The sequence below is a fragment of the Microtus ochrogaster genome, unplaced genomic scaffold, assembly GCF_000317375.1.
Source record: "Microtus ochrogaster isolate Prairie Vole_2 unplaced genomic scaffold, MicOch1.0 UNK2, whole genome shotgun sequence".
In the NCBI taxonomy this organism is placed as follows: Eukaryota; Metazoa; Chordata; class Mammalia; order Rodentia; family Cricetidae; genus Microtus; species Microtus ochrogaster.
The window spans coordinates 1,882,557-1,898,063 of NW_004949100.1; the positions used below are offsets into that span (position 1 = coordinate 1,882,557).

Below are 15,507 nucleotides of genomic sequence, written 5' to 3' on the forward strand. Positions count from 1 at the left end.
TACTGAGGTATAAGAGAAGTTGACAGCCTTTGACTAGTATGTCGGGTGTCTCTCCACCACACTTCACTAATCCCTCAAAGTTAATTACAGAGCGGTGACTAGATAATGTAAAGAGATGGAGCATGGTATTTTTCCAGCACAATTAAGATTTTGTTTTGTCCTTTTAACATTTCCAGTGTATTCTAATGAATCCTGCTCTAGGCACTAACAAAGAGTTTGTAGTTTTAGTCTGGTAGCGGGGGTCAAGTGAATCACTGGCTCCCAGGACTACTCACGGCTGACCTGAATTGTCTAATTCACCAGCAGTGATGAATCAAGACTGATTCTCCCATGAAGGCCTGTTTCTTTTTGTTTAAAGCAATTTACTGACCACCATTCTCCTGGGTAAAAATCCCCATCTCAAATAGAATGCTCAAGCTTTCCAGGGCATTGATTTTTTTATAGCTATCAAAAGTTTGTTTAAAAATAATAAAAAATGAAAACTTCTGATGACCACTTTGAGTGGGACTGAAATGCGCATTTTCGCCAGCTTTAGAACCTTCTGTCCATTCACCCTTGGCAGCTGACCCAGTTCATTTGTAGAGTACAAAAAAGTCATTGTGTGAGTAGCATGACATATTAAATAAAGACCTGGCCAAGGGCAATTTAGCTATTTCCTACTTTAAAACCGTGATAAAATGCCCCCTCTCTTTTTTCTCTTATTGGAACCCTCAAATGTGACTTACTTTGTGGTCTACTTAGGAGAATGTATAGAAAAAGTAACAAAAATGTCCAGCAGTATAAAAAGACAACTCTCCATTCTTTGGCTAAATCAACTCATCAACAATCAGTAGCAAGCAAATGTTTTATATATTATTTTTCCTCTCTGGATTTACATACGTAGTGACACCAGAAGAAATGACAGGTGAATGAACTAGGATCTGGTCAAATTATTTTAAGTATTGCAGACTCTCTTGACAAATAAAAAAGTGAAATTAAAAAGAAAATAAATATTACTAATAATTATTTTTTGGCAAAAATTGCCCTATAAAACATTAATATTTCATAACATCAAACACACTTTGTTTCAAATTCATATTTAAATGAACATTTAAAATTAAACTTAACTTTCCTACAAATGCATCTATAGTAATTATCATTGCTTATAAAATAAAAAAGACAAATTTCATCTGTAGTAGTGATGAAATATATTCTTTAGTTTAGCTATATTTTTCTATCATAGTTGACTTCTCAGTTCACTCTGACTGACCACTGACCACAGACACATAATTCCATGACAAATAAAATATGAAATAACTATCATCTTGCTTAGTAGTTAATATAGCCTAAAAGCTGCCTTTCCCTTCTAGATGAATATTTTTAAATTTCTAATTCAATTAGCTAAGTAGAAAATTTACCCACATGTTCATCAATTTCTAAAACCCAGTGATTAAGCTCACTGCCCTCTGTCATCCTGTGTGTGATTCTAAAGGACTTCATTATTCTATCCAAAACAAAATTGACGAAAGCTCTTAGGCATGTCTAAGTTCTTCACCTGGAATCTCATTTATTACTGCTGCTTTAAATATATGTGTACAGAGTGCATTGCCTATGCTACAGAGAACTGCTACATCTGTGTGTCTTGGTATAAGTGAGCTATGTTTTTCTGTGCTGATTTTGATTCTGACTCAAAGACAAGAATAGCCAAACACTTACACACAAGGAATTCAAAATTACTGCATATAGACGTAGCTTACTGTTAATTGTAGATTACATGAATTGTTTGCAAGGAGTTCTTAGAAGCTTTACCTACCCCATGACCTCTACAAAATTCCTAGGAAATGCGGCTCAATGGAACAAGCTAGAATCATTACATCGCAGAGTGAGCATGCCAAGAAATGCACGGAGAATAAGTTGTTATCTAGCTCTCTCAAACTTAATTTGATGAAAGGTTTTAAGATCATCAGCTCTAGATATTTGAAGTCAAAAAATGCCCTTACAAAGCATACACACATCTTGAAAATGATGGCAATTTACTTAGATTCTACTAGATTTCCTGGAGTGAAGGGTAACCTCTGCAGATAGATGTGATGTAAGTGCACACATTGAACAGCTGCTAGTTAAAAAAGAACCCAATGAGAGGCCTACATAGGTGGTGGCTTAGGTGGTGGCTTGGTTCAGGCAGGACAGAGGGAGAGAGGAAGAATGTACACAGATCTCTCTGCCTAGACAGAGAAGCGACTCAGAATTGTGCAAGGAAGTGAACATGAGAGCTGAATTACCAGAAGGGAACTTGTTAAGAAAGCCTGTCTGAGCTTGTGAGCGCTTCTAGATAGTGCTGCAACACAGAAATGCCAGAGGCACAGTAATGTCTTAGGCAGAAGGAACTAAATAGCCAGAGATTTATAGGAAAGTCTCCTTAACTCCATTTCCTTCTCTAGCTAGTCAATGTGAAGCCATTTCAAGAGCAGGAGAGATAGTCTGTCTTGAGTCTTGAGTGTGTATAATGTTTGTTTGTTTGTTTGTTGTTCCCTTGCTGGTTTGGATGTCCTCTTATTATCACTACTCAGTATTTCCCTTCCTTTAAAAAGAATTAGAGAAACATACAAACACTTATCTAATATTCTTGTCTACAGTAAGCATTCTCATTATCATGAAAAAATTAAATAATATAGAAATAATTTTCATTGCCCATGATTTTCTTTATAAGGAAAGGATGAAGTCCCTCTACAGGAATGGCTTAGGATTGAGAACGATTGCCAAGGTCAGCTATAGCTCTTTGGAGGATGTTGGGTTTAGACCAGATAAAACTACTTACACACAACCAAATTATTCAAAGCTCAAAGCATAAATAAAATTGAAAAATCATATCCTTTCTTCAGATGGATCTTAGTCACATCCAATCATTATTTATTTGTGTTGTTTCTAAAAAATTCTTTAGAAGATAGCATTCCACAAGAATGAATATATACATACATAATACATACATATATACACATATATGTTACTTATCATTAACTATATTCCAATGAAGTCTATGTCATGAACTTTTAAATGCTTGTGCTGTAACCTTTTCGCCACCAGAGAATATTCCAATAAATATTGCCTTTCAATTATATGTGTACATTTTAAAACCTTTTGATGGCTCAGGAAATAAGCCATCATGTTGGCGCATACCACCTAAAGGTCAAAATATCAAACGCACCATACTTCATCTATTTCAATGCATCTAACAATAAAAACAGCAAGCACAACCAACTGTCCCTATTTTGCAAGAGCAGGGTGACCATTCAAACAAGTTCCAGCTCACTACTCAACCAGAACAACCGCAAGCTACGAAGACAGGAAGAGGACTCACCAGAGTTGGGGTCCGAGTTGCCATCTGCTTCGGTCCTCTTGTCCGGAGAGGCTTGGTCGTAGAATTCGTCCTGTGGCTGAACCAGAGGAAGAGGGTGTGAGATCAGGGTTCCACTACCCACCGGCTCGTGGTCTCCCAGACCACTGTCACTGCAGCTTTCCTGGGAGCCGTCCGGGAGGTGAAAGGTAACTCGGCGCTGAGACTACAAAGAAGATCACAGGACATGCAGTTAACACTAGATTCTCCACGGCAGAACGTTCGTGCTCTGTAGAACACAAATCCAACAAGTATAGCAAATGACACAGGACAACACCAAAGAATGCAAGGCTAGGAATAAAAGGAAGAGTCAGCGATCATCACTTTCGTTGTCTAGGTAATATACAACCGGCAAATTACCAAAATAAATGTCCATCTTTAATAATTTAAGGGCATATAACTAATGGTAAGTGCCAGGCAGTGATGATGCACCTCTTTAATCCCAGCACTCGGGAGGCAGAGATAGCAGATCTCTGTGAGTTCAAGGCCAGCCTGGTCTATAAGAGCTACTTCCAGGACAGGGTCCAAAGCTACAGAGAAATCCTATCTCTCACCCCTCCACCCCCCAAAAAACAAACAACAGGAAAAAAAACAAACAAACAAAACCTAATGTAAAATCTTGGTTAAATGTAAAAAAAGCAAGGGAACATACTTATGAGAAAAAATTTTAAGAAATTCCCAATAAATACACAAACTCATTTGCTTCATGGAACTAAATAGTCCATTAATTCAACATTTCAAGTTTCTTGATTAGGCACTTTGCTTCTGGATACTTTCAGGGTAGTGATCTAGTCAGCAAAATTCCTTTACCATTGCTGTTTTATAGGCTGACTTTTGAATTTTCCCTCAAACTTTTGGAATAGCATAATACAAATAAGAATGTAGCATAGAAAGGCAATAGTTTATGTTTTATTAAAGTAAGTCCAAAAATAATTAACTAAAATTGCTAATACAAATTTGATGCATATTGAAAGAAATGATGTCATTCAAAACTTGAGAAAAACAGAGAGGAAGGGACTAATGAATTATTTCGATCACTGTCTCAGGCTTTACTACTATCCTATGGTTAAAGATATCTCTGTAGAAATGTATTTAGAAGAATGCTTTGGCATTTATTGCACTGCATCCTGAATCAACACAAGAAATGAGCTATGCTGCGCTTAAAGTTACTTCAGTGAAAGTCAGTGTTTCAGTACAATAAAAGTCTGCATGCTAACACAGACAAGAGTTCAGCTTTCATGTCAATGTGCTTTTGTCTGATATAACCTATGAAATATAAAAATATATGCAGTTACATGGGAGTGAAAATGTAAACTGTAGGGAATTACATATGTTAGTAACTGAGTATTATTGTACTAAAAGAAATTTCCATTCCTTCACAGTCAAAATCTATCCAATATCATACTATACATGAATACTTTTATTGAGATTAAATGGCATTAATAATACATAGAAATAAACAAAATGCAAATAATGTGTATAATATAACCAACTTCTAGACTCTAATATTTGTTTATTCAAGAGGTAATTTATGGAGTATATTCAAAGAAACAGGAATGCTGCCCAAGAGAAAATGCAGGAGGCAGGTGCCTTGCAGCCCTATAAAATGCTTTTATAGACTGGCAATAGAACACAGCTTATTTTCTATGAGTCACTGGTTCAAATCCAGGTAAAAGTCATTCTGGAGAAGAGCTGATACCACTTTATTGCTTTTCAATGGCCTATATGAAATGAGTTGATAGCTCAGTACATTTTTAATGAACTGACACCAACATCCCATAGACTATAATCATAAAAATTACTAATTGTGTCTGATGTAGCACATTTCCCCTTTACACTCTACCGTTGGAAGAGCATCAGTCCTCTTCCAAAGGTTCTAGTGTATGTATAGGTGAGCTATACAAAAGCAAGGCAGACACGGAAAGAAACTCCTGGAGTGAATCCCACTTTCTAAATCAAATCCTATGCTACATTATTTGTTGCTATGTTTTTTTCCCAATTGAATTTTAACTGTCAAGGAAAGAGCGCTCATCTGTTCATATTTCAACATTCTAAATATACTATAATTTTTTCATGAAAAGTGAATATTAAGGGGATGTAAACCATCGGCCATTAGACATAATTGTCAGCCATGTTTCTTAACATGATTGTCCAAGAGAAAAGTCCACTGGTGTCAACACGAATAGACTCTTAATTATTTACAAACTAATTAATAAGGGATAAAAGCACAAGGCAAACCTAAGAAATAAATCATTCTGTTATTTAATAACCTCCATATGCATCATGCACATAAAGGAGTCTGTATTTCATTTGTGACAATTGGAAGATCATTATGTTGCTGTAATTATACTATTTTCCCCAGTAAAATATTCTTCAACATTTGCATAATCAGTTATCTCTTACATCAATAAGATATTTTTATATTATTGTTATATATTATATATGTGTGTACATATATGTTAATAGATACAATATTAATATGTGTATATATTTATTTATTGAGCATCTACTATACTTTGGAAAATAATTATATAGAATAACAAAACATTTTCTTCTAAGACTATTACCTCGAGCTTGTTAGACTCCATCTTTTACACATTGCACTGATTTTATTTTTGAATTATATATTTATTAGTAATGCAAATTAGTAAATACAAATTTATTTTTTATTTTAAACAAAATACTGTAAGTTTGAATGATGAAAAACTAAAATTTCTTAACTAATAAACTCAAAGTTGTTTAAAACTGATTGGCAGAATTGTGTAATTTTTTTTTTTTTTAGTCTCTGGAGGGGTAGTAGGATGTTAATGTACATGCACTAAGAATTTGTAAGTGGATACCATGGGTTGAAGAAAAATGATCAAGCATACATATTGCTCATTTGTTGCCAGGATTATCATTGACAGAATGAACAATATAGATGCAAAGACTGGGTTTGAATACATTTCAATACAAGGAGAACAGTGGTGCGTTATGAAAAGAAGTTGTGTTTGTTGTTAAGGAATCAGCAGTATGTGTTGACCTGCAGAAGTAGAGCAGGTTACCATAGAGCTGTTAATTCTGAGTTAGGCCTTATGCTCTGGCTCAGCTAGAGGTATTTTTATATAGGATGAAAAAATAATATTGTCTGTCCAATAGGAGCATTGTAAGGTCAGAAATAATCAAACAAGAAGATTTTATGATACAAGATGTATAAACATGCTGCATAAAAAGTTGTAATTGCTCATCGAAACAAATACATTTTATTAAAAAGTATGGTCTGTCATCATTTAGTTAGTTTTAACAACTATTTCTTTCATTCCCTAAAATTAAGTAATTTAATTTTCTTTTTTTTGTTTATTTTATTTTTTTTAGTTGTTGCAAAAAAAATTTCCCATTTCCCTCTCCCTCCTTGCACACATCGCGTCTCCCCCCACTCCCCTTTCCCTCCCCCCTTCCCCCCCCTCCATTCCCCCTCCCTCTCGAGAATGAAGAGCAGTCCAGATTCCCTGCCCTGCAGGAAGTCCAAGGTCCTCCCACTTCTATCCAGGACCAGGAAGGTGAGCATCCAAACAGGCTAGACTCCCACAAGAAAAACACATGATTCACAGAATTTAGTTTTTGTCACAGATGCTGCTTCAGATCCTCCTGCTAAGTAGAGCTTCTTCCAGAGTGAAACTCCAGGGATAAGGATGAAGCAAAGGACAGTGTAGACCACACACTTCTCTTCAGAGAATGGATTTTGATAGAATTTCATAGACTCAGTTCTAATGTAATATACTATATGTACTTGATTAATTAACACTAGAAAGATATAAATCAACATGATAAATCTTCAGAGAGGATTCTAAATACACTTTATAAGAGAACTTCTACAGCTATGGTTTCCAATGTGTCCAGTATCAAGTATAAGGAGCTATTTTTAAAAGCCAAGATTCAAAGGAATCCCTCTAGAGATGATAAAGAAGAGGTTTTTAAACACAAATTACTTTATAGTGGTTCATTTAATTAAGTACAGCTGCTACGTTGAACTAACTTTCTACTCTCTTTTGGAAGTCCTTATAATAAAACAGTCACACCTATGAAGAATTTAGGCCTATTTTTAATCTGCACATAAATAGTGATTTAACACAAATTTCTCATCCATCATATTTTTTCTCTTAAAGAAGTAAAGATAAAGTGGTTGTCTTAAATGCTGGAAAACTAGAGTCAAGTTCACATAATATAAGCTCATTCAAAAAACTTTTTCTAATATTAATTAATTTATTCACTGAACAATTATTTCAGTCCATGAATAGGAGATTTTTACTGCATTTTTTTTAAAGAATCAGATTGTTCTTTCATCAGAACAATAAAGTGTGTTCATAAACAATAACCCAAGCACTTAAACAGAGAGGAGTATTTTCTGAGTATTTGGTTTCAAAATAATCCACACTAGTTACCTGACACAAAAAATAAATCTATTGTTAATCAAAAACAACAGTAAGAAACATGGGCTAGAAGAGTAATATAGAATGTTAGAGTAGGCTAGCATTGTTGCAAGTATGAAAAAAACTATTTACTTTACATGTCATTCAATTTTTGTAACTAAGAGTTAGAGAATGATAAGAACATCAGGAGCTGTCAACAATATCAGAACTGGGTAGTTTTTTGGGGAATGTAGACACTTGATACATTATGAACTTACAATAGAAATTTCCTGAGTCCGTGGAAGTGAACGAGTCATTTTTCTGGCACTAGAAATGGGACAGACAGACCATCAGGTGGACTATTTAGTCCACCAGCCAAGCACTTTTCTAAGGTCCTCTTTCTTTCTGCATCGTGCTGGCCGCTTGGAGAGACAGCAAAGAAAAGGGTGCAACACCGCCAACCGGCCTCACCATCTCTGTTCCTTCCTCAACATTCACATCTTTCAGTATTTGAAAGAAAGGAAAATATTTATCTTTAGGAAAAGTGTTTAAGAACTGCTGTAATCAAAGGTGGATTTTGATTATTCAACAAATTAAGAACAAATTTTTGATAACTAAATTTATTAAGCCTAAAGATAAAAAAAAAGAAAGCATATGATTTCTGGTCATATTGGTAGAGAAAGTGAGCTGCTTGCCTGCTTTGTATTTGCTGTCCTCTTAAGCAATTTCTTATATACAGCTATACACTCTTTCATTTGGAGTGAAAACAGTCACCTTTTATTTCTAACTCACTCCACAATTAGCTGTTTTATTTTCAAATTTTTAAATTGCATGGTAGATACTCTCGCTAACTTAAAGGTGATCTCTTTAATATGTAAATGCACTACTGTAAAATGAATTACAGAAAGGAAGGACATAGTGATTTTATGGACTTTGTAACATATTTGGCATACCTTTTAAGATTCTTACTGACAGAAACCCTAATGGAAATGGCCTACAGCAGCATTTTTAGTATACTTTAAATTTTATTTCTATTTGATTCTGGTCTAATGAGAGATTTAGGTATTATTTCTCCTTAAAAATATTTTATATATTTGAGAAACCCAAGAAATTTCATTCTTTCAATTCCTTGGGTGTGTAGACTGGATGCTTGAATTTAAATATTTGAAACAAATACAAAACAAAAGAAATATTTCTTTTACATAGTTTTCCCTTGTAGAATGCCATAGAATAGAAAAAGTTTTAAACTGACTTTACGCCTTGGCTGGGGACATGTTCCCTCAGGGTCAAGGCAAAGAGAAAGGATTAAACATGTCACATTGCGGGTTATTATGTGTCTTATATTCTTTAGTTCTTGCTACCTGAGATGCCCTTAACCCATTTCTCACAGTTAAATGCTGCCGAGTAGGAATGTAGTATTTTACCAGAGCATTCAAAATATAAAACGACTGCATTAAACCAGAGCAGCTGTTCCTGAATCTACAAGCAGAATTTTTGCATCTATAAATTATATGTACAGAAATGTAGAAAAACAACTCAGCAAGAGTCCTTTCCAATTTCATTTTCTAGTATAAACAAACCCATGTGACAAAGTAGGCTACCCTCATCATATTCACAAAATCAGCATACAAGATAATTACACCAATTTAATTAGAAATTATAGTAAATTGGGACTGTTATTAAAGTAAACTTATATAAGTCACTAGCAGAAGTGTAGAGTTAAGGGCTGGGGGAAGATTCTTCCTTTGATTAAGGATAGATTACTAAAATATATGTCTGACCTATAAATGATAAAAGCAAAATTTGGGTCTGATTACGGTCCTGTATTTAGAACTCATCTCAGCTACCTTTGTAGAATAAACTAGACATAAGAATTTTTATAAAATTCATCTTGTTAATTATTAGTGTAAAGCAATTTCATAACTCCGTTATAGACCATATTTCTTTTTTTTTTTTGCCATGATGTCTCATTTATTCTTAGACTTCTATATGCGAGTTCGATTATCATCCTTTTCTCTGTGGGTGACAAGACCTAAGCTAACTTTTTTTTATTTTATTTATTTTTTTATTTATTAAAGATTTCCGTCTCTTCCCCGCCGCCGCCTCCCATTTCCCTCCCCCTCGGACAATGAGGACTACTGAGAACTCAAGAACAATGGCAATGGGTTTCTGATCCTACTGCACGTACTGGCTTTGTAAGAGCCTAGGCAGTTTGGATGCTCAACTTACTAGACCTGGATGGAGGTGGGGGTTCCTTGGACTTCCCACAGGGCAGGGAACCCTGATTTCTCTTCGGGCTGAGGAGGGAGGGGGACTTGATTGGGGGACCATATTTCTAAGTACAAATTATTTTTACAACATAGCTCCAAAGGAATTTTAAGTAATGTCAAACCATGGGGAGGGGCTTGGTCCTATTCCAACTTAATGTGCCAGACTTTGCTGATTTCCTTTGGAGGGGGGCTCACATGTTGAGAGAAGTAAATGGGGGTTGGGCTGGAGGGGAAGAGAGGGGGAACAGGGTTGTAGGTGAGAGGGAAAACTGTAGTTGGAATGTAAAAATAAAAGAAAAAAAACATGAACCAACATAGAGAAATTAAAGCAAATATATGCAAATATACATATATATGCTCACAGTTTTAGTCTTCTTTGTGTGTTCAGAATAGTCTCATGATCATAATTACCTACTAAGAATGCAAACTACAAATTCAAAATATTTGAAGACATACCATATTACAGAAAAAAATAAACAGAAGAATAGATGTCTTCAAGAAATTTTGTTAGTTCACACTTATGTTGTCCAGAGGGTTTTTTAAATGATTATTTCCATATAAAATGTGGAATCTAGCTAAATGTGTTATCCAGTTGAAAATCTTTTCCTCACTATTTCAATTTGATATTTTATTAAGTATTTCATATTTGTGTAGTTGAAAAAAATTTAAGACTCTTTGAGAATCACTGAAGACATAGAAGTTTCATTGGAATATCTCTATATGTTATATTATACTATACCTAATATAATATTCATCTGTTACTGTCAGACCTTGCATGACAGGTAACCAAAAGTTACTACTATATTCTCTTTGTGAAAAAAAAAGAAGAGAAAAAAGGAAAATTGCACTGTGAATGTATTGATTGTCACAGCATACCTGAGTAGCCAGCCTAAGGCTCAAGAAAATAACTGCTGATGAGCTGAATAATGATTTAGGACAGTATCAAAGTGATGAGCCAATGGATTTAATCCTGCCCACCACACTAATGTGTGGGAAAATATTAATTACCATAGAAATAAAAGATAGTCAGTCATAGTGCAGAAAATATAAGTACGATCCAAATACAAAGATATGCATAAATTGAATCATAAGAGTGACATTATTCAATAAATATTGAGTCACCTTCTTCAGGATCTCCTGAAAGTGTTCTACAAAAAGTTGATAAAATTGAGAAGGTAGAAGAAATGAGGCAGATATGGGAGTGCTTTCTTTGTACATCAATACCATAGCAAAAAACATATTTCATTTGATCTTGTAATTATTATAATGCCAATAACTTAAAATGTAGGTAATAATGGCAGATGAATGAGGATAGGATATATAAACAATGTTATGAATATGTACAGTTTGTATAATATTTATAGATTTTAAAGTTAAGTCAAGAATATGACATTTTCCCATAATATTCACGGTCCATACATTTGTGCTTGTAAATAAATGTATGATATGCTACAAAGTTATTTTCAAACACTAATAATGACACGCATACTATGTGCTTTGTTGTGTCTGGGAACATATTTACCCATCCTTAGAGTGTAAGTTTAAAAATGTAGCAGAATTAATTAATAAGATATTTATTTATTTTTGATGAAGTAAAGTCTAAAACCCACTATTGAGCAGGAGAAACTTTAAATTAACATAGATGAATTCTGATACTACAGGTTGCATTAAAATTGTCTTTGAGTGGAAATAATTGTCTCCACTTGCACACATGTAGAGACCGAAGGTAAAAGTCTTTTTTCTTAAATCTCTTTCTTTTATTTACAATAGAGTCTTCAAAAGGGTGATAAAAACAAGAGAAAAAATAACAGTTAATACTTAGAAAATAGTATTTTGTAGTGTTTAGAATATATCTTTGTCGATGGGTGTGGGTCCCTTGTTCATCCCAGTCACCTGACTAACTTAACTCCTAAAATAATCACATAAAAACTGTATTCATTTAAACACTGCCTAGCCCATTATCTCTAACTTCTTATAGGCTAATTCTTATGTCTTGATTTAACCCACTTCTATTAAATCTATGTATTGCCACATGACTGTGGCTTACCAGCAAGATTTTAACCAGCATCTGTCTCAGGCAGAAGCTCCATGGCGTCTACCTGACTGTCCTTCTTCCCAGCATTTATTTCTGTCTTTTCCATGCCTACCTAAGTTCTGCCCTATCAAAAGGCCAAGGCAGTTTCTCTATTCAAACAATGAAAGCAATACATAAACAGAAGGACCTCCTTCACCATATCTTATAAAAATCAAAATACTAAAACTCTAAAAGTCTTTACTTAAATTCAAAAGAACACTGATTTTTATATTATCCTGCTAACTTCTAACTTCTGTAATCATAGTATAGAACAAAAAATGCAAATTTTCTGAAATTTGTGGCTTTGTAATGGTTTGAGAGTGTGGGTAATGTTATTTAAGATATCTTCAGGGTTTCACATTTTTTATTTTAACTAATTGATTATATTCTGTTATTTAAGTTTTGATATGGGTGTTGTATTGTGTGTGTTAATTTTATTTGTGAGTGTAGCTATGTAAACATATACATACATATGCATGTGCCTATGTGTTTGCAAGCATGTAAAGATCTCAAGCAGAACATTTTTTTGGAGTCTTTCACTGAAACTGAAGGTCATTGTTACTGAAATGTTTCCTGACCTATACTTTCCAGGATGGCCCAAGCACCGACCCCCTTTCTGGAGTAACACACAATCACCATCATGCATGTCACCGGCTTTTATTTGGTTTTGGGAATTCTAGACTCATATCCTTGTGCTTGCTTAGCAGATACTCTAGGAATGATCCATCTCCACAGACACTGGTTTTATTTTCTGAAGTAGTTAAAATATATGTTTTTGTTTTGCTGTTTTTGTCATTCGTAATTTATGGACAGTAGGTAATAAAGATAATATTAGGCATTAAAATTGTATTTGAGGATCATTGTAAAAGTGATATCCCAAAGTACTTTAAAGACAGACAGCATTAAGTTTAGTTATGAAAAAAGGAGAATTTGAAGGGTAGTCCTCTTCTTAATTCATAGCTTTTGATACATTTAAATCAACCTCAATCTTCTCTCAGTTTATATGGACGAATGTTCTTTTTGGATCATAAATTTAGCAGTAATACTGAAGGTTGAATAAAATGAGATGAATGGTTACAGACTTCACAAGAGGCTTAGAATTATAGAAATCTGAGAAACTTCTATAAGAAATTTTCCAACATACATGTTGAACAGAAAATTTCAGCTATAGAAATATTATATAAATATTTCTGAAGGTGTTGTTAAATACTAATAGGTACAATATAAAGTCTGGATGTTTTATAAGCTGTAGGAATTATGTTTTAAGTCTTGTGTGCTCTGTAAAATATGTCATATCACCAACTCTCCTAGTATCAAAGCCTTATAATGATCATAAGAAAACAGAGACACTGAGCTAGCTGAAATAAACATGAGCAAGATTTTATATATCTTTCCTCTTGGGTTCAATAGTCTTTGTTCTAAACAGTCTAAGTAGCTGGACTTTATTTCAAATAATAATAAAAAAGAAAACCACTCTTATTGAAGACAGTCACTGTGATTTTGAGCCTCATATTTGAAACAAAAATCACTCTTACATCTCAGTGATAATAGCTTCTTGCCCTGTGGCTTTTTAATCTTCTCTTTGACAACATTACTGAGTCACCAATCTCAGTTATTGGTTTGTTGGGGATAATTTGTATCCCAGAACATAAATACAGTATTCAAACATGTGTTGAATTCTTCTGCATGTAGAACCTTATTTAAATGTTAGTTGAGTCTATAAAATAATAAGAAATACTCAGGAAAAAAAATGCAGTTCTTATATATTCTACAACTTGTCCTTATAACCAAGGTAAGTATAGTTCTCAGTCCTCATCAAATAAACATCATTGCATAGTATATGGACACCATTCCATAAACAACAACTAGGCACATTACAAGGGTCGCTTTATATATATATTTACATTATAAATGCACTTAAGTCTCAGGAAAGCTCATGAATGAGGGGAGTTAAAGATTAGGCTGACTACATAAGATCCTAACAGAAGCAATATCAATAAACATACAATTGAGAAATGGAAGAAGTATTACAGGTACCACCACTGGGGAAAAAAATACAGGCAACTAATGACTGCTTAGAGGGAGAATTAACATATCTCAGGGATAACTCTGCTATTTGGTTGTTAAATACAAAGTGGTAAGCCCTGAAACAATATATTGCACGGACAACAAAAACAGATTCAGGAGGTTTTATTTAAATATTTCTGCATATATATGTGTGTGTGTGTGTGTGTGTGTGTGTATGTTTGTGTGTATATATGTATATGATAGTGATTATGAAAAGAGGCCACCAATTTTAAAGCAAGTGAAAGTGGATATGGGAGAACTTGAGAGAAGAAAAGGAAGGAGGAAGTGATTGATATAATTATATTTTAATTAAAATATTTTTAAAATGTAGAGAGAATGCCCACAAAGAATGTACTCTAAAGTGGACATGGCAATACAGATGCTAAAGCTACAAATATTTCAGCAATGTTTCAAAGACAATAAAGTATAAATTAATTAGAGTCTAAGATGCAACAATTATGTATAGAAATGCCTTCTGTGTTTTTCTAGGGTTCTTTGTGCACTATATTTCACAACAAATAATGTAAAGAAATAGTTCAACAACAACGTAGAATTTACACTACACTATAAGTTAGACTATGTATAAGAATTTATGAAAAATAATTCAGGCTGTCACTTAAAAAGTACAGCTCCAGAATTTTATATTTTAAGTCTTCAAATATATGTTTTCTAAAATGATATATGAGTTAGAAGCTTAGATTGTCTTTTTCAGTCAAATTATCATAGTCAGCAATTGTAAAAACATGTTACTGAAATTGTAGGAGAGACGTTGTAAGATGTGTTTACTGGGACAATAAAGGTAGGGCTGCTATGTTGGTAATCAAATACTTTTCAAACTGAATTGAGGAGAATATTCATATCTTATACTATAACCCTATAGTTACACTATAAAATAAACAACAGAAAGGGGGGACTGTTAGAAAAATAAAGCTGCTGAAGTCACATATCCCAGTAGGAAATTTCCAGCTGTTGCTTTGCTAAATGGTCATGTCGTACCCATCAAATTTCCTTTTAAGTTGTTTTACTTACTCCTATACACTGAAACTATTGCCAGCTTTGATCGGAGAGAACTTTATTTTGCAATGGACCATAGTAACTAAGACTTATAATTAATCAGAGCATTGAGAACAATTGTCTGTTGAATTCTCTTCCTTAAATGGAACAAACAAAACACTCCACCAGTACTCAGGAAACATCACATAAGACAAAAAAAGGTGAAGAAGTATCCTCTCCAACTTGTTTTTCAGCCATGGTGTTTTAGCACAGCAGTGGAAACCCTAAGAATGTGTGTGTGTGTGTGTGTGTGTGTGTGTGTGTGTGTGTGTGTGTGTGTGT

At 34.0% G+C, this 15,507-nt stretch overlaps 1 protein-coding gene across 5 annotated transcripts in view; it reads right to left on the bottom strand.

The window, feature by feature from the left end:
* The window catches only part of Pcdh9 (protocadherin 9), an 830,869-nt gene that overhangs the window by 297,391 nt on the left and 517,971 nt on the right, over positions 1-15,507 (bottom strand). For 3 of the 5 annotated variants that reach the window (XM_005365348.3, XM_026788355.1, XM_013353112.2), the window contains one exon: positions 3,338-3,539. In XM_005365348.3, the coding sequence (XP_005365405.1) occupies positions 3,338-3,539 (202 nt within the window). The remainder of the gene's footprint in view (positions 1-3,337; positions 3,540-15,507) is intronic. The other 2 variants (XM_026788356.1, XM_013353113.2) reach the window with 1 other exon arrangement.